At 42.3% G+C, this 19,698-nt stretch overlaps 1 protein-coding gene across 1 annotated transcript in view; it reads right to left on the bottom strand.

The window, feature by feature from the left end:
- Positions 1-19,698, bottom strand: part of LOC120997961 (probable cation-transporting ATPase 13A4) — a 196,187-nt gene that overhangs the window by 120,147 nt on the left and 56,342 nt on the right. Inside the window, exon 8 of the mRNA XM_040428343.1 lies at positions 17,549-17,621. Coding sequence (XP_040284277.1) covers positions 17,549-17,621 — 73 coding nt within the window. The remainder of the gene's footprint in view (positions 1-17,548; positions 17,622-19,698) is intronic.

Raw genomic sequence — 19,698 nt, 5'->3', positions numbered from 1 at the left:
GCCTTACCATCCTAAGAGCGGCATTGGGCCCCACGAGATATTGCGGTACATTCTGCCGGCTAGTTGAGGGAGTTCGTTCCCTACTGTGTGCGCCTGGGGCCGAACGGCCACGTCCTCTACCAGCAACAGAGGCTCCACGGACACCACCACGACCGCGTCCTCGTCCCTTAATAGTATTTTTCTTCATTGTTGCGATTCAACTCGCACCACAATGAAATATATTATTTTTTATAAGCAAAATCCCCTCACTGGAATACTTTCAGTCTTTTGACTGTATGGATTACAGATGGAATGACTGTTATATGTGAGTACCGCTTTCTTTGACAGATTCTAGTATGGGTACATATATGTTTTCCCAACCCCAGCACATTAGTTTGCTAATTCCAGATGTATGAAACGCAGGCCTAACTGTATCTAGTATATTGAACGCCAGATAAACTAACTTGGCCTTTTTTAAATAAAAAAAAAAATTCCCTCACTGGAATACTTTCAGTCTTTTGACTGTATGGATTACAGATGGAATGACTGTTATATGTGAGTACCGCTTTCTTTGACAGATTCTAGTATGGGTACATATATGTTTTCCCAACCCCAGCACATTAGTTTGCTAATTCCAGATGTATGAAACGCAGGCCTAACTGTATCTAGTATATTGAACGCCAGATAAACTAACTTGGCCTTTTTTAAATAAAAAAAAAATTCCCTCACTGGAATACTTTCAGTCTTTTGACTGTATGGATTACAGATGGAATGACTGTTATATGTGAGTACCGCTTTCTTTGACAGATTCTAGTATGGGTACATATATGTTTTCCCAACCCCAGCACATTAGTTTGCTAATTCCAGATGTATGAAACGCAGGCCTAACTGTATCTAGTATATTGAACGCCAGATAAACTAACTTGGCCTTTTTTAAATAAAAAAAATCCCCTCACTGGAATACTTTCAGTCTTTTGACTGTATGGATTACAGATGGAATGACTGTTATATGTGAGTACCGCTTTCTTTGACAGATTCTAGTATGGGTACATATATGTTTTCCCAACCCCAGCACATTAGTTTGCTAATTCCAGATGTATGAAACGCAGGCCTAACTGTATCTAGTATATTGAACGCCAGATAAACTAACTTGGCCTTTTTTAAATAAAAAAAATCCCCTCACTGGAATACTTTCAGTCTTTTGACTGTATGGATTACAGATGGAATGACTGTTATATGTGAGTACCGCTTTCTTTGACAGATTCTAGTATGGGTACATATATGTTTTCCCAACCCCAGCACATTAGTTTGCTAATTCCAGATGTATGAAACGCAGGCCTAACTGTATCTAGTATATTGAACGCCAGATAAACTAACTTGGCCTTTTTTAAATAAAAAAAATTCCCTCACTGGAATACTTTCAGTCTTTTGACTGTATGGATTACAGATGGAATGACTGTTATATGTGAGTACCGCTTTCTTTGACAGATTCTAGTATGGGTACATATATGTTTTCCCAACCCCAGCACATTAGTTTGCTAATTCCAGATGTATGAAACGCAGGCCTAACTGTATCTAGTATATTGAACGCCAGATAAACTAACTTGGCCTTTTTTAAATAAAAAAAATCCCCTCACTGGAATACTTTCAGTCTTTTGACTGTATGGATTACAGATGGAATGACTGTTATATGTGAGTACCGCTTTCTTTGACAGATTCTAGTATGGGTACATATATGTTTTCCCAACCCCAGCACATTAGTTTGCTAATTCCAGATGTATGAAACGCAGGCCTAACTGTATCTAGTATATTGAACGCCAGATAAACTAACTTGGCCTTTTTTAAATAAAAAAAAAATTCCCTCACTGGAATACTTTCAGTCTTTTGACTGTATGGATTACAGATGGAATGACTGTTATATGTGAGTACCGCTTTCTTTGACAGATTCTAGTATGGGTACATATATGTTTTCCCAACCCCAGCACATTAGTTTGCTAATTCCAGATGTATGAAACGCAGGCCTAACTGTATCTAGTATATTGAACGCCAGATAAACTAACTTGGCCTTTTTTAAATAAAAAAAATTCCCTCACTGGAATACTTTCAGTCTTTTGACTGTATGGATTACAGATGGAATGACTGTTATATGTGAGTACCGCTTTCTTTGACAGATTCTAGTATGGGTACATATATGTTTTCCCAACCCCAGCACATTAGTTTGCTAATTCCAGATGTATGAAACGCAGGCCTAACTGTATCTAGTATATTGAACGCCAGATAAACTAACTTGGCCTTTTTTAAATAAAAAAAATTCCCTCACTGGAATACTTTCAGTCTTTTGACTGTATGGATTACAGATGGAATGACTGTTATATGTGAGTACCGCTTTCTTTGACAGATTCTAGTATGGGTACATATATGTTTTCCCAACCCCAGCACATTAGTTTGCTAATTCCAGATGTATGAAACGCAGGCCTAACTGTATCTAGTATATTGAACGCCAGATAAACTAACTTGGCCTTTTTTAAATAAAAAAAATTCCCTCACTGGAATACTTTCAGTCTTTTGACTGTATGGATTACAGATGGAATGACTGTTATATGTGAGTACCGCTTTCTTTGACAGATTCTAGTATGGGTACATATATGTTTTCCCAACCCCAGCACATTAGTTTGCTAATTCCAGATGTATGAAACGCAGGCCTAACTGTATCTAGTATATTGAACGTCAGATAAACTAACTTGGCCTTTTTTAAATAAAAAAAATTCCCTCACTGGAATACTTTCAGTCTTTTGACTGTATGGATTACAGATGGAATGACTGTTATATGTGAGTACCGCTTTCTTTGACAGATTCTAGTATGGGTACATATATGTTTTCCCAACCCCAGCACATTAGTTTGCTAATTCCAGATGTATGAAACGCAGGCCTAACTGTATCTAGTATATTGAACGCCAGATAAACTAACTTGGCCTTTTTTAAATAAAAAAAAAATTCCCTCACTGGAATACTTTATGGCTTTTCACTGTATGGATTACAGGTGGACTGGTATTAGTAGGGGTGACACAAGCACACCCAAGTCCCTGATGTAGGATTTCTATGGCACAGACCACTATTACAAGTGATTAATGGACGTTGGGAGAGATTGTGCTGCAGCACTAGTCCCAAGATGGCCGCCGCCTATCAGCCCAGTAACATGTGCCACAAAATGGTCTGCACAACCTTTAAAAAAATAGCCTTGGACTGTGCTGCTAAATCGCTATTGGTCTGAATCCCAGGTGTAGATGTCTGACTTGTTTGGAGCTTTGGAATGCACACTGTGGCAGCTTCTGCTGCAGCACTACAAGTCGCAAAATGGCGGCCGGCGGTCAGCCCAGGTACATGTGGATGGAAAAATCACTCTGGCCACTCTAAAAATAGCCAATCCCTATCAAAAAAGCAGCTCAGCTGCAGTTGTTCAGATGAATCACAGGTGGAGGAGAGAAATTTGCTTCCAGTTATTCAATTATCCCTGCCTATTCTCGCCCTAGCATCAGCTGCGTCTATCCCTGTTCTATTCACATCGGGAGTGAGCACGTCCCGACGTGCGCACAAGCTTATAAAGAGGCTGAGTCACATGCTGCACTTGGCCAATCACAGCCTTGCCAATAGTAGGCATGGCTGCGATGGCATCTTAGGGCAAGTAGTATGATGCATGTTGATTGGCTGCTTTGCAGCCTTTCAAAATGCGCCAAAATACATGCCGAACGACGAACCCGAACCCGAACTTTTACGAAAAAGTTCGGGTTCGGGTCCGTGTCACGAACACCCCAAAATTCGGTACGGACCCGAACTATGCTCGAACTGTTCGCTCAACACTACCCCTAACCCCTTTAACCTCTGCAGTAATGTTGGCAGCACTCATACAACTATTTGGAAAAGACAACCTTTGGATACGACGCTGAGCACGTGCACTCAACTTCTTTGGTCGACCATGGCGAGGCCTGTTCTGAGTGGAACCTGTCTTGTTAAACCACTGTATGGTCTTGGCCACCGTGTTGCAGCTCAGGGTGTTAGAAATCGTCTTATAGCCTAGGCCATCTTTATGTAGAGCAACAATTCTTTTTTTCAGATCCTCAGTGAGTTCTTTGCCATGAGGTGCCATGTTGAACTTCCAGTGACCAGTATGAGAGAGTGTGAGAGTGATAACACCAAATTTAACACACCTGCTCCCTATTCACACCTGAGACACATGACACCAGGGAGGGAAAATGGCTAATTGGGCATATTTGGGGTGTACTCACTTTTGTTGCCAGCGGTTTATACATTAATGGTTGTGTGTTGAGTTATTTTGAGGGCACACCAAATTTACACTGTTATACAAGCTGTATATTGACTACTTTACATTGTATCAAAGTATCATATCTTTAGTGTTGTTCCATGAAAAGATATAATAAAATATTTACTAAAATTTGAGGGGTGTGCTCACTTTTGTGTGATACTGTAGAAAGACTGAATAGCCGCCCTTACTGGTTGAAAATTAAAGGGTGGCAGAAAAACTTTTGCCAATGGTTTGACAGCCAGCTATGACAATTTCCCCACTGCCAAATTTGATTAATTAATAACACTTTTTTCCTTTTTTGTATTTCAGAAAGACTGAATTTGTCTCATAAAACTGAGTAGAGATGAGCTAATCGATATCTAAGAATCTATTTGTCTCATTAAGCAGAGTTCTGCATCTATGGTGGGGTGGCCCCAAAGCCGAGGATACCCCCCTGCTGCTTGACAGACAGAGACAAACATTTCGGCCTGCCCTCACAATCTTGTGTCTGCGTCACAACTCCAAGAAGTTGCATGAGTGCAAAGACTCTGCTTCAATAAGCAGTGCAGCAAAGGTTTATGCGCTGCTACCCGGAACTGTAGTGGCACATGTGCAGTCGCTGTTTGTATGTAATGTGCTGTAGTGATTATACTGCAATGTTATGTTTGACGTTGCTGCCATCTAGTGGTCAAAGTTAGTTACTACCTTGCCAGAACTTTACAGGAAGTGTATTTTTCTCAGAGTCAGAGGCAGTAACCTTTAACCTGGAACTGTATTTCCTCCATTTCATGACTGCTCCTGGATCTAGCAGACTGCATGCAGAGGAGCTCTTGATCTATTCCTGGACTAATGATGGAATTGTCTGAGAGTACTCTCACTGATGGAGTGAGGCTGCTGTATAATGTTTAATGTACTGACATATATGTTTTGTTTATGCTTATGTTGTAGTTTTACAAAGTTATTCAGAGAAAAGAATACATACAGATCTGATGTCTCACGTTTCTTGACTTCTGAATTATTGTTAAGCTGTATGACTAGTGTTATACAAGAGTCAATAACGCGAAGCAGAACAGTAAAAAGACACCCACGTGGCGGTCTGGAATAAACTGAGACGCCATTACTGCAGCATAAGTCTAAGATCAAAGTACCAGGCTGATGACACACTAACGCCGACACAGCAAGGCAGGGAGAAGATTCCCAGTGCCCAGCAAGACGATGCACAGTCGCATGTGTCCAGATCTTCACGGGATAGCAAGATGTCCTCAGCAAGTTCCTCAGCAGTTAGAGCTCATGCCAAGGCAGAAGCTGCCCGCGTCCAGCTACAGTACGCAGAAAAATAAGCCATGATGATGCAGGAGTTAGCAGCAAAGAAAGCTGCCCTAGCACAAGAGGAAGCAGCTAGGGAAGCTGCCATAGCACAAGAGAGAGCAGCTAGGGAAGCTGCCCTAGCACAAGAAAGAGCTAAGGAAGCAGCTAGGGAAGCTGCCATAGCACAAGAGAGAGCAGCTAGGCAAGCTGTCATGGCACAAGAAGAAGCGGAATTAGAATCAAAATTGCTCATTCTGCAGCGACAGACTGCAGTTGCTGAAGCAGAGGTTCCAGAAAAACCTCTATTCTCTGCATATCATACAAGTGAGTACATCCAGAACCTTACTGATGCGCATACAAAGGAACAGTATCTTAAACCTGAGGCAAAGGAATCAAGGCCGAGATCAACATACTCCCTGAGCAGGCTCGATCAACCACATGAGGTCAACGGCTGCCAGCAAACCAAGAATGAAGCACCAGAAACCCCATAGAACAAAAAACAAGTGTTCCCATCACCTAGACCTATAGATTACATGTGCGAACAACAATGTGCAGTGGATGTCACCAAATATCTCATCTGCAAAGAAATGGTTAGCTCAGGCTTTCTCCAATTTGATGACTGTCCTGAAAACTATTGGTCATGGAAATCTTCCTTTCTGAATGCCACTGAAGGTCTGAACTTATCACCAGCAGAAATGCTTAACTTAATAATAAAATGGCTTGGCACCAAGTCAGCAGAGCATGCTAAGAGGATGAGAAGAGCAAACCTGTTAAACCCTGGAGCAGGACTCAACATGACCTGGAAAAGACTAGAATAAACGTATGGATCCCCAGAGGTAATAGAAGGAGCACTGTTGAAAAAACTTGAAGTCTTTCCCAAGGTGGGCTACAGAGACAACGTGCGGCTACAAGAACTAAGTGATCTTCTACTAGAGATAGAATATGCCAAAGAGGATGGCTACTTGCAAGGACTTTCGTATCTAGATATAGCTAGAGGTACTAATCCCATAGTAGAGAAACTACCCTCAAATCTGCAAGACAAGTGGATGTCTGTGGGAGGTATATTCAAAGAAGATTATTGAGTCGCTTTTCCCCCTTTCTCTGTGTTTTCTAGGTTTGTCCGACAGCAAGCAAAAATCTGAAGTGATCCCAGTTTCGCCTTCACCACCAGCGGCAAGCAATCACATAGACCTGAGAGACCTCACAGACCTCACGGTAGGACCTCTGTATCCACACACAAAACAGCTGTACCTTCAGAAGTCACAGACTACCAAAGCACCCACAAGGTACACACCATAGAAAACCCTGATAGACATTGCCCAATACACAAAAAAACACAAAAAAACACATCCACTAAAGAAACTTAGAAGCAAACCCATTGCAGAGCGGATGTCCTTCCTTAAAGTGCTGCGGATCTACTTATCACATTGCCAAAGACTGCAAAATACCAGTAGAATGTACAGAATGTGGTAGTGAGAGACATATTGCAACGTTGCACCCTGGCCCTGCTCCTACCCCACTAGAGACTGTAGAACCCAGGAAAGATCAGGGCAGGGAGCTACAAGAGACCCCACTCTCCACTGTAATGTCTAATTGCACTGAAGTATGTGGACAAGGCAAGAGTGCACGATCATGCTCTAAAATCTGTCTAGTGACTGTGTATCCCACTGGCAAGAGAGAAATGGCAGTGAAAATGTATGCAGTGCTAGAGGAACAGAGCAACAGATCCCTTGCAAAGTCAGATTTCTTTGATATCTTTAACCCTAAGGCAAGTGAGGTTCCGTACACTCTAAGGACATGTGCGGGGACAATTGAAACCACAGGGAGAAGAGCTACTGACTTGACCATTGAATCCTTCAATAAGAAAGAGCAGTTCCCACTTCCTACCCTAATAGAGTGTGGCATGATACCTGACGACAAAACTGAGATTCCCTTTACAAAAGTAGCCCATCACCACCCTTACCTCCGCTCAATTGCTCACCTTATCCCAGCTGTTGAGCCAGATGTTTCTATCCTTCTCTCCTGCTGTCGCTATATACTGCATGCAAAAGGCTGCCCAGAAAAATGCAGAGTGCTACGGACAAGAAGCCAAACACTTTGTATTGAGACATTTCTATGTAGATGATGGACTCGCTTCTACTAGCACACCTGAAGATGCAATTTCCATCCTAAGTAAAGCAAAGCAAATGCTAGCAGAATCCAATCTGCGTCTTCATAAAATCGCTACCAACAGCCAAAAAGAAATGGAAGCCTTCCCTGTAGCAGACAGAGCTAAGGACCTTAAAGATCTTTGCCTAGGTACAGACACCCTTCCCCTGCAGAAAAGCCTTGGCCTGAGTTGGGATCTAGAAACAGATAGTTTTGTTTTCAGAGTTTCCTCAGAGGAAAAGCCTTTTACACATAGAGGCATTCTATCCACCGTAAATAGCCTCTATGATCCCCTAGGGTTTGTATCACCTGTGACTATAAGAGGTAAGGGAACTGTCATCTGGGAAATGTGAATGGGATGCATTGCTTCCACAGAAGAGACTAAGTGAGTGGGTTCAATGGACAGAATCCTTGCAAGCGTTAGAGCACCTAAAGATAGACAGATGCTATATGCCCGTATCTCCATCATCAGCTTGCAGGAAAGAACTATGCATCTTCTCAGACGCATCCACCACAGCTATAGGTGCAGTAGCTTACTTAAAAGTAATTGATGCAGAAAATGTGTGTCATGTTGGATTTGTCATGGGAAAGTCCAAATTAAGCCCTAAACCAGCCCACACTATTCCTCGTTTAGAGTTCTGTGCTGCTGTACTTGCAGTCAAAATGTCTGAACTAATCACAGATCAACTAGACACTGACTTTGATGCTGTGAAATCCTTCACTGATAGCAAGACTGTCCTAGGGTACATTTGCAACACCACTAGGAGGTTCTATCTGTATGTCTCCAACAGAGTGAATAGAATCAGGCAATCTACACACCCAGATCAGTGGTTCTATGTATCTACAGATCAAAACCCTGCAGATTATGCCACTAGGCCTACTCAAGCAGCATGCCTTCAGAACTCTATATGGTTCTCAGGCCCATCCTTTCTGTACCAACCACACTGTGAGGATATAGACACTGCTAATGTTTATCCACTCATAGAGCCTGAAGCTGACCCTGAAATCAGATCGGAAATTACAAGTTTCAGTACCAAAGCTTCTGAAGCCACACTTCACTCAAATTGCTTTGATAGATTTTCTTGCTGGAAGATATTAGTTAAGACCCTAGCCATACTCATCCATGTCGCTAAAACCTTCCAGAGGGAAACCAGCAGCAATCCGGTCAGAAGGTGGGAAAGTTTCCATGAACAGGTCAATCTAGAAGAACTTGCTCAGGCAAAGTCTGTTATAATTTCTTCTGTTCAAAACAAACATTTCCAGAAGGAAATTGACTGCATCAAAAAACAGGAGGCTTAGCCCCTTTTTAGACAAGAATTGGTTGTTGAGAGTAGGTGGACGATTGTCTCTTGCTGAACTTTCAGAGGAAGAGAAACAGCCTGTCATTATACCTTATGATCACCACATTGCGACACTGCTTGTTAGGTACTATCATGAACACGTAGTTCACCAAGGGCGACACATCACAGAGGGTGCAATTAGATCCGCAGTTTTCTGGATTCTTGGTGGCAAATGCTTGGTATCAGCTGTTATACACAAATGTGTCATCTGTCGCAAGCTGCGAGGAAGATTACAAAGTCAAAAGATGGCAGAACTACCAGAGGACAGAGTAATTGCTCAACCACCTTTCACCAATGTGGGCTTAGATGTATTTGGTCCGTGGTCTGTTTTAACGCGCCGCACTAGAGGAGGCAGCGCGGACAGTAAATGATGGGCAGTCCTTTCAACTTGTTTGTCCACCCGAGCTGTACACATAGAGCTACTTGAAACCATGTCAACATCAAGCTTTATTAATGCCTTGAGGAGATTCTTCTCAGTTCGTGGCCCAGCAAAACTGCTCCGTTCTGACAGAGGAACAAACTTTGTATGAGCCTGCAAGGAACTTAACATTTGTGCCAGCGAATCACAATTGCAAGACTTTCTCCAAGACAGAGGATGTACATGGGTCTTTAATCCTCCACACGGGTGGTGTCTGGAAGAGACTTATAGGTATTGCCAGGCGAATCTTGGACGCTATATTGCTACAAACCAAACCTGCTCACTTAACCCATGAGACTTTAAGCACCTTTATGGCATAGGTTACAGCTATTATGAATGCCAGGCCTATAGTTCCTGTGTCCTCAGACCCAGATACACCTATGGTCCTTACCGCAGCAATGTTGTTGACTCAAAAGGTGAACTTTTTGTCTGCTCCATCTGGAACCATAAGTACAACACAAGTTCATGCTAAACAATGGAAGCAAGTACAATGCTTGGCAGACACCTTTTGGAAAAAGATGGAAGAGGGAGTATCTGTCAAATCTACAACGCTGTAGGAAATGGACTGAGGATCGCCCAAATGTAAAAGTGGGTGATGTTGTTCTGTTGAAGGACAGCCAAGAGGGCAGGAACAAGTGGCCCGTGGGACTTATTGTCAATGCTCTACCAAGCAGGGATGGCAAGGTTAGGAAGGTGGAAGTCAAGATTGTAAAAAATGGGACTTCCAAAATTTATCTTAGACCTATAACTGACATTATAGTTTTGATTTCAGACTAGTTAGGATTCCATTTTCCTGTTTATGTGTTTTTTCTGCATAGCGGTAGTTATTTAGGTAGTGACAAATTATGCCAGACAGGAAGTGTTCTGCCCATATTGTGCATAGTAAATGTGCGCAATGTGCTGTTACAGATTATACTGCAATGTTAGTTTGACGTTGCTGCCATCTAGTGGTCAGTTAGTTATTATTTTGCCAGAGCCTGACAGGAAGTGGTATTTTTTTCAGAGTGAGAGGCAGTAACTTTTAACCTGGAACTGTATTTCCTCCATTTCATGACTGCTCCTGGATCTAGCAGACTGCATGCAGAGGAGCTCTTGATCTATTCCTGGACTAATGGTGGAATTGTCTGTGAGTACTCTCACTGATGGAGTGAGGCTGCTGTATTATGTTTTATGTATTGACACATATGTTTTGTTTATGCTTATGTTGTAGTTTTATAAAGTTATTCAGAAAAAAGAATACATACAGATCTGATGTCTCACGTTTCTTGACTTCTGAATTATTGTTAAGCTGTCTGACTAGTGTTATACAACAGTCAATAACGCGAAGCAGAACAGTCGCTGCTCCAGTAGCCTCTGTGCTTGCGCTGCTACTCAGAGCAGCGGCACAGGTAAGAGCATATCAGGGCAGGCCGAGATGTCCATCCCCGTCAGTCAAACAGCAGGGCGTGTTCTGAGTCACCTGCAGCTTGATTCACAAGTGAATTTCAGGTTAGGTATCTTTTTTGTCCGTCAATACTATAAAGACATTCATCATGAGACAGTCTGAACAATTTGTTGCAGACATTGCTCAATTATAGTTTCTATATAAAACCAAAACATGTTCCATTGATATTACTCATACATGAACTCCTCTGCGTACAGTTCTTTTATGTGTGCTTTAAGTAAAGTGTGAGATATAAGCAATGAAGGTCTACAAATGCCATATAAATCACTTCTGTATATTTAATGTGGCCATACACATCTGGTGAATGACGCCAGAACTCGCCAATTCTGGCAGGACTAGTCAACCATCTAATGTGTATGGGGTGTCCCATCTCACCCCAACACCAAATGCCATAGTAAAGAAAGGTTGGGCATGCTGGATTTCAACATGTCTATAAGGCTAGATTCACACAAACAACGATTTTTATTCGTCCGATTCTTGGCATATTTGCTGGATCTCAGCTGGTCTCCATTATCGTAAAAGGAGCCGGACAGCGATGTGGTAGCTTACAGCAATGCCGGAATGCAGAGTGATCTAGCAGGCTGTTCCCTGCCGGATCTAAAAGCGATATTTTGAAAGTAGCCTAATCCTTTGTCCTTAAGGGAGATAAGGACAACAAGTCCCTAAGGATATTTTCATACTCACGTTTTTCGCTTTCCGTTTGCGAGATCCGTTCAGGGCTCTCACAAGCGGTACAAAACGGTTTAGTTTTGCCCTAATGCATTCTGAATGGAAAAGAATCCGCTCAAAACGCATGCAGTGTTTTGCTGTCCGCCTGACGAAGCGGAGCCAAGCGTTTTTTTTTACACAATCTGGCACAATAGAAAATGGATCCGTCTTCTATTGACTTTCAATGGAGTTCATGACGGATCCGTCTCGGCTATGTTAAAGATAATAAAAACAGATCCGTTCATGACGGATGCATGCGGTTGTATTATTTTAACGGATCAGTCTTTGCAGATCCATGACGGATCCTCCAAAAACGCGAGTGTGAAAGTAGCCTAAAGTGGATTGCCACATTGACATGATGCAATTTAAACCTTAAAAAAAAATCTAATGGTGCCCCCATACCCATATAGGCTTTATTGCAAATTTGCATCAAGCTAACTTTTTGTAAAAAAAAATAAAAATAAATGCATTTTAGTTTGTGGTTAAAGAGGACCTTTCACTGGTCCTAACATTACAATATTATTACCCAACTTTGTAGGGCTTTATTAGGAGATGTGGTTTTTCTTTTTCACACTGGCTCCTAAGTTCCCCCGCTGCTCCCCCTGTTGCCTTTTGCCGCCATGTATGCTAATTAGCAGCATCGGTACAGGAAAGAGGAGACGGCCGGGTTTCTCAAGGGGCGTCTCCTTCTCCCTAGCTGTGAGCTGCCCAATTGCAGCGGAGAGCATCACAGCCAGGAGCCCCTTGGTAAACCTGGCCGTCTTCTCCTCCCTGTACTGGTGATGCTAATTAACATACAGAGCAGCGAAACTGAACAGGGGGAGCAGCGGGGGAATGGAGCAGCCAATGTGAAAAAGAAAAAGCGCCCTGACATCTCATAATAAAGCCATACACCATCAGGTAATACTATTGTAATGTTAGGACCAGTAAAAGATCCTCTTTAAACATCTGAGCCAAGCAGAGCCTGAGAAGCACAAAACCTCCTGAAAGAAAAAGCTTAAGAAATGTGGCTGTCTTACAAGTATATCCCTTCTGAGGTCACCGAGGATACAATAACTGACTGTGGTCTCTGGTGTAACTTGTAGATTCCCCCTTCCACCCCTCCCTTACACACAAGGAAGTAAAACTTGGCATGCTGCTTCATGACTTCAAACAAGACCTGTGCCCCAAATATTGCATACAGAATATTGAGTATTGGTATTATCTGTAGGCTACGATTCTGGGCTTTAATTAGATAAGATCCAAGCTCTAGTCCCAATATTCTAGCTCTGGTAATCATTTAAAGTGAAGACATTACATATATCTTTGGCCGTGAAAAGCGTAAACTCAGTTCCCCTCTTTTATCACCATGTCACTTTTAGGTCCAAAGTTCTGTGCTGCATAATTTCACAATATATCTATGGTTCAAGCCTTCATTCTCTGATACAGAACACCAAAAACCTGCATAGATCAATAAAGAGATTAGCTTTCCTCCAGAAGGAAGAAAACTATTTGCATATTTTTCCCACAGTAAGTCTCCATAGACCTCCTGGGTCCCTTCAATCAGAACTTGCACTCCCCTTCCCCCCAGAGATGCAAATAAAGTGTAATAATCATATACCGTAATAAAAAGTTATGAAACTTCATAATATACTTTGTTCATTTCTCACCATTTTCTATATTGGTTTGTGATTTGTGGATAAAATAATTTCATCAGCAGCAACACAAACTTTAGTTTTACTACAATTGGCAACATGGGTAAAATAGATCAGACTGGAATCCAAGTAGTTTAACTCCTTGGAGATTGACTAGATTGATACGATTGTATCTGCTTCTCAGCTTAGGCTACTTTCACACTTGCGTTTTTCTTTTCCGGCATAGAGTTCCGTCACAGGGGCTCTATACCGGAAAAGAACTGATCAGTTATATCCCCATGCATTCTAAATGGAGAGTAATCCCTTCAGGATGCAACAGGATGTCTTCAGTTCAGTCTTTTTGACTGATCAGGCAAAAGATAAAACCGCAGCATGCTACGGTTTCATCTCCAGCCAAAAAAAATAGAAGATTTTTTTCCATAGGAATGTATTAGTTCAAAATACTGGAATGCCGGATCCATCCTTCCGGTCTGCGCATGTGCAGACCGAAAAAAATGTGAAAAATATAAATGCCGGATCCGTTTTGCCGGATGACACAAGAAAGACGGATCCGGCATTCCAATGCATTTTTCAGACTGATCAGGATCCTGATCAGTCTTACAAATGCCATCAGTTGGCATACATTTTGCCGGATCGGCAACGGAACTGCTTGCCGAATCACTCTGCCGCAAGTGTGAAAGTAGCCTTACAGAAGGGCTAGATCTGTAGGGGTTTTCAGCCTTTAAATGTAAACAAGAATGTTTCATTCACTGACAGCAAAGATATAGAAAAAATGAAAACACTAAATAGTTTAGAAATCTGCACTGTGCAGGGATAAGTCTTCATTCATGTAAATCTAGATAAGCCCTTTAAATATATAGGATTTTCCACAGTAATGGAAAATTGCAAACTGTTCAATATTTGTCAACTGTGCATAATGCAGACAAATGTTGGTTAACCACAGGATCACCCTATGGAACACGGCTAATGTGGAGTTTGCTTATAACAACCTTGTTGTGTGTCTTACGTTCAGGTGATTATACAAATACTTCTACAAAATGACATCATCTATAAATGCCAGCATGGTGCTTCCCTCACTTACCACAGCACCAGATCTGACAGAATGTTTATGTCAGACGTATATATCACAGTGCCCTTGTCATCAAGCAGGACTGATACAAACAGAACATTAAAACCAAGTGTTGGTAGTTATTCAGCCATGACCAAGATGAGCTTTATTAAATGACGACTGCTGCTTTCCTCCTTTCGTCTTGTCTGTTCCATATGTTTAAGCCTACTTGCAGGCAGAATATTACCTGGCAGGAGTGCGTCTAAGCCAGGGGTGCACAACCTTTCTTTTAGGGGGCCACATTGTCAGAGTGAACCAACTCCAATGGCCGAAAACAAATCTTGAAGGGGTATTGCCAACTGAAATACTGTATTTATGGTGCATCAGACATACAATATATACCATTTCAGGACTCCCATCTAAAGTGAGAATACATGAACAATACATGTGAGCAGCCATGACACACAGACATACATATTTGTTACCAGGTGGTTGGGGCTGCAAAGAATGGTGTTGAGGGCCACAGGTTGTGCACCCCTGGTCTAAGCCGTATCCCTGGGGTAAAAAGTACAGGCAAGTCAGAGGTGTTTACAGGATTTTACTGTTGGTGGTCTACCTTCAGAATAGGTCACCACTACCTAATCGGCAGAGGTCTGACATTTTGTATCCCTGCCAATCAGCTGTTTTGGGGTAGATCTGGGGGCAAAACTAAACAGCTCAGTCCACTGTGTAATGGACGGAGGCGATTACTGGAATGCGGCTCCAATTCACTTTAATAAGATCAGTGAGCAGGAACCAGCTTCACAGTGGACAGAGAGGTGCAGTCCTGGTTCAGTCCATAAACGCTGGAGCTACTGCAGAAAACCGGATTGGCAGGGGTGTGGGGTGTCAGACCCCCGCTGATCAGATAATTATGGCCTATCCTCAGGACAGGCCATCAAAAATAAAATCCTGAACAACACCTTTAAGACATGTGACAGATGTACTTCTGAGATTGATCCCCACCTGGCTGATCTGAACTTACTGCATCTTAGGGTCCATTCACACCTCCGCAGAATGGGTCCGTATCCGTTCCGCAAATTGCAGAACGGGTGCGGACCCATTCATTTTCTATGGGGCAGGAATGGATGCGGACAGCACACAGTGTGATGTCCGTATCTGCATTTCGGGAGCTCGGCCCCAATCTTCCGGTCTGCGGCTCCAGAAAAAAATAGAACATGTCCTATTCTTGTCCGCAATACACTACGGACGTGTGAATGGACCCTTAATGATTTATGATGCTGGGAGTTCCAACCTGACCACAGGTCTACAGTCCCCTGCTTACTGCATCATGTGAGTACAGGACAGTAGACCTGCAGTCAGACTGGATCTCCCAACATCATAGATGACTATGATCACTAGGATTTCAGGTCAGCCAAACCGCACTCAGTCCAGGCAATGCAGCTATCCCATGGGGTGTATTTCCAGGATCACACCCGCGGGGGTGAAACTGACCTTAAACAACATTTCTGCTTCTATGCAGCATGAGGCCGAACATAAGGCATTATATGACAGCTAGAGCTGAGCGAACCTGCCATTTGGCAGGTTCGAGTTCGGGTCCGGGGTTTAAGTGAATTACATAATGGATTCTGTTCTCATGGAATCATGTAATTCAATGTCGGCATGCCGCATAATACAAGTGTATGGCCAGCCCCGAGGGTTCTGTTCTGCTGGCCATACACTTGTATTAGGACGGCATGCAAAACGGAATGCCTCTAAAGACATTCAGTTTGACATGCCGGCATTGAATTATGTTAGGCTACTTTCACACTCACGTTTTGGCTTTCCTGCAGCGTTTTGCTGTCCGATTGACGAAACTAAGCCAAAAAATAATACAACCGCATGCATCCGTCATGAATGGATCCGTTTGTATTATCTGTAACATAGCCAAGACTGATCCGTCATGAACTCCATTGAAAGTCAATGGGAGACGGATCCGTTTTCTATTGTGCCAGATTGTGTCAGAGAAAACGGATCCGTCTCCCATTGACTTTCAATGGAGTTCATGGCGGATCCGTCTTGGCAATGTTACAGATAATACAAACAAATCCGTTCATGACGGATGCATGCGGTTGTATTATTGTAATGGATCCGTTTTTGCAGATCCATGACGGATCTGCCTAAAACGCCAGTGTGAAAAGTTGCCTTATGGATTCTGTGAGAACGAAATCCATTAAATCACTTAATCCCCGAACCCGGACTCGATCCTGCCAAAAGTTTGCTCAACTCTAATGACAGCTATTCAAATGAAAAGGTCATATGTAAATGTATGAACAGGCCATTCTGGCTCAGAAAGGGTCCAAATTGGGATTTTCTCCTTCAGGATATCCATATGCCCTGCTAAGGAATATGGACAGGGGATGTTTTCAGAAGAGAACCTCTTTGAGGGAATGGTGTTCCATAGACAGGCATCCCTTCCTAATGTATACCCTTTCTAGACTGCACACTGATCCGGAGGTAGACATGTGTAAAAGTATATCCAGATCATCCTATTCAGGAAATGTTCTCTTATATTCGGAGATGTCCATGTTACTATATAGAACGACAGTAGCACTAACTAGGCGAGACATTCAGGACATACAATTATACCGCAATCCTGCTGTATTATGGAATCAAACTTTTTATCCAATTTCTCTACTTTGCACGCTCTGGTCCTTCCATACATACATTGGGCCAGATTTATCATTACACTTACATCTTACTCCACTTTTACATATGTCCAAAGTGACTTTTGGCTAAGTCAGATTTATTAATGGTCCTTTTAATACTGTGATAAATGTGGTTTGACGGTAGCAGTTTATCCCTCAGTAAGCGGCTTTACGAAAAACTCACATGTTCTATTAAAAAGTCGCATAAGATAAGCATCATCCTCACTGGAGTAAAATTTTGCAACTTTTTGCGACTTTTTAAATTGTCGCAATACTAAATCTGTTTAGAGATTCATTTACATAAGAAAACACGCCCACTTTCCGAAAACTAGCGAGCATAGCGGTTTTAGCGATTTCGCAAAAAATTGCAACTTTTTCACTCCATTATTTTGACTTGAGCTAATGATAAATCTGGCCCTTTATCTGTTAGAAGGGACAGTGGCTAAAAATGAATCTGGTACATGCAATAAATTAAGGAGAGAGACAGAAAAGGTGCCCACACCCAAGGACATGTCTCCTCTACTGAAAACTCACCTTTGTGTTTTCCATATACAGAAACCTTGATGTTATTATGAGATTCAACTAGTCTGTGCAGTTTAACTGATTGCTGTAAATCGGGGGAAGCAGATGTGTGTAAAGTGTTAGAACGGCAAGTAAGGTTGATAAAGCATTACAAAGTATTATTAGGGAATGGTAAAATGTCATCTTTAGAAAATACAGCTACAATACCAAACGTGATGCCGATCAGAGAGAGGTGTCTAGAGCCCGGACAAATATTAAACCATACATAGTCCTTCATCATTCTGCTTACATGTAAAATTCAATAATCATGTCTCGATAAAATGAAGGGGAACTTATTAGTCCTGCATACCAGTTTTCTGTTGTAAGTCACGTTTTGCAAAAGTTGGTCAGGGTATGGGCAGGAGGGAGGGAGACAGTGGGCAGGGCCTTTTCAGCCCAACACATTTAGTTGTGTGTGTGTACCAGAAATGAGAATAATACTGAATGGTTGGCACTCTACAAATGTGGAGTCCCGGTGTTCTGTGATGGGGTAGTAACCCAAAAGTGTACGAAACAGGAATCACAGCACTCGGATACTGAATGCAAATTAATCAAACATTTATTTCATCCGAATGTTTTCACTGCAATTGGCCAACGTTTCGGCCCATCCCAGACCTTTTTCACGGCCTATAGTATAGCAGAGTCATGAAGTTGGATGGCCTCTAGACTTCATGACTCTGCTATACTATAGGCCGTAAACAAGGTCTGGGACAGACCGAACGTTGGCCAATTACAGTGAAAAAAATTTGGATAAAATAAATGTTTGATTAATTTGCATTCAATATCCGAGTGCCGTGATTCCTGTTTCTTGTGCCAGAAAATAGACGCACATTACACAAGAAATCTATGCCAGCTCCTCGCTGGTGCAGATTTCATTTTCTGACACACAGCCAACCTTTTAAGAGGCAAGTACCTCTTACTAATTTTATTGCATCACATGCCAGTGAGATTTCTTATTAAGATTTTCATCAGAAATACCAGCCTTAATAATTATCCTCGAAGACTAGACTACACCTTGCTTCACTACGGGCACGGAGTCACTGGGTTACTAGATGAAGATTAAATCTATTAGGGTTATGATTCAGCCTGTATAAGACGGGCAGATTGTCTGTCAAATCATCACTAACGAGCTTTTGTAGTAACACTCGATTACCATTGATTACATGATGAACGGGCATCGAAGCTCATTCATTGGGCAATCCCGATTTTAAACTGGTTTTAAAATCCTTGTTTGCCAGTGGCAGATCGTGCTGCCTAATCATACTCTGCTGCCGGCAAACAACTAGTCAGTATGGGGACGAGCGATGGCATAAGCGATCAATCCTCCCTATTCTCTGGAGGAGGTCACTGCATCTAATATCAGTGGTCTCTCCCTCGAGCGAGCAGGCAACTGCTGGGAAGGAACGCTTCCCTCCCGACAATCGCCTGGCTGATCGGTAAATGTAATACAGAAGACCAACCTTGTTGGTCTTGATTGCTTTGACACAGATCTGCTGTCATCAGTGGTGTGTCTATATGGGATGCAGAAATTGAATTACAGCCAAGACCTACTGTCTGTGAAAACCCTACTTAAAGGTGTTCTCCAGGCTAAATTAAAGGGATTTTCCCCGAGTGGAAGGAGCTTCTGCTGCAGTGGATGGGTTTACGTGACTGCCATTCTGATATGGCAAACAGGACATGACAGGCAAATAAAGTATATTACATTGACAGGTATAGGCAAAGTAAAACTACACATTGATGTTTAACCCCTTACTGACCACCAATACACGTTTTTACAGCAGTCACTTACAGGCCTTAGGCCTTTCCAGCCTAAGGCCCATTTCACACGAGCGAGTTTTATACGCGGGTGCAATGCGTGACGTGAACACATAGAACCCGCACTGAATCCTGACCCATTCATTTCTATTTTTTTCACGCATCAGTTCTGCGTTGCGTGAAAAACGCAGCATGTTCTATATTCTGCGTTTTTCACGCAGCACAGACCCCATAGAAGTGAATGGGGCTTCAGTGAAAAACGATGATTGCTAAGAGATGTTGTTTGTAAACCTTCAGTTTTTTATTACGCGTTTTTTATTGCTTGCAAAATGGTGTGAGTTTCACTGAACTCATCCTGACCTAATCCA

The sequence above is a fragment of the Bufo bufo genome, chromosome 4, assembly GCF_905171765.1.
Source record: "Bufo bufo chromosome 4, aBufBuf1.1, whole genome shotgun sequence".
NCBI classification, from domain to species: Eukaryota; Metazoa; Chordata; class Amphibia; order Anura; family Bufonidae; genus Bufo; species Bufo bufo.
This window is presented reverse-complemented; position numbering and strand designations above follow the sequence as displayed.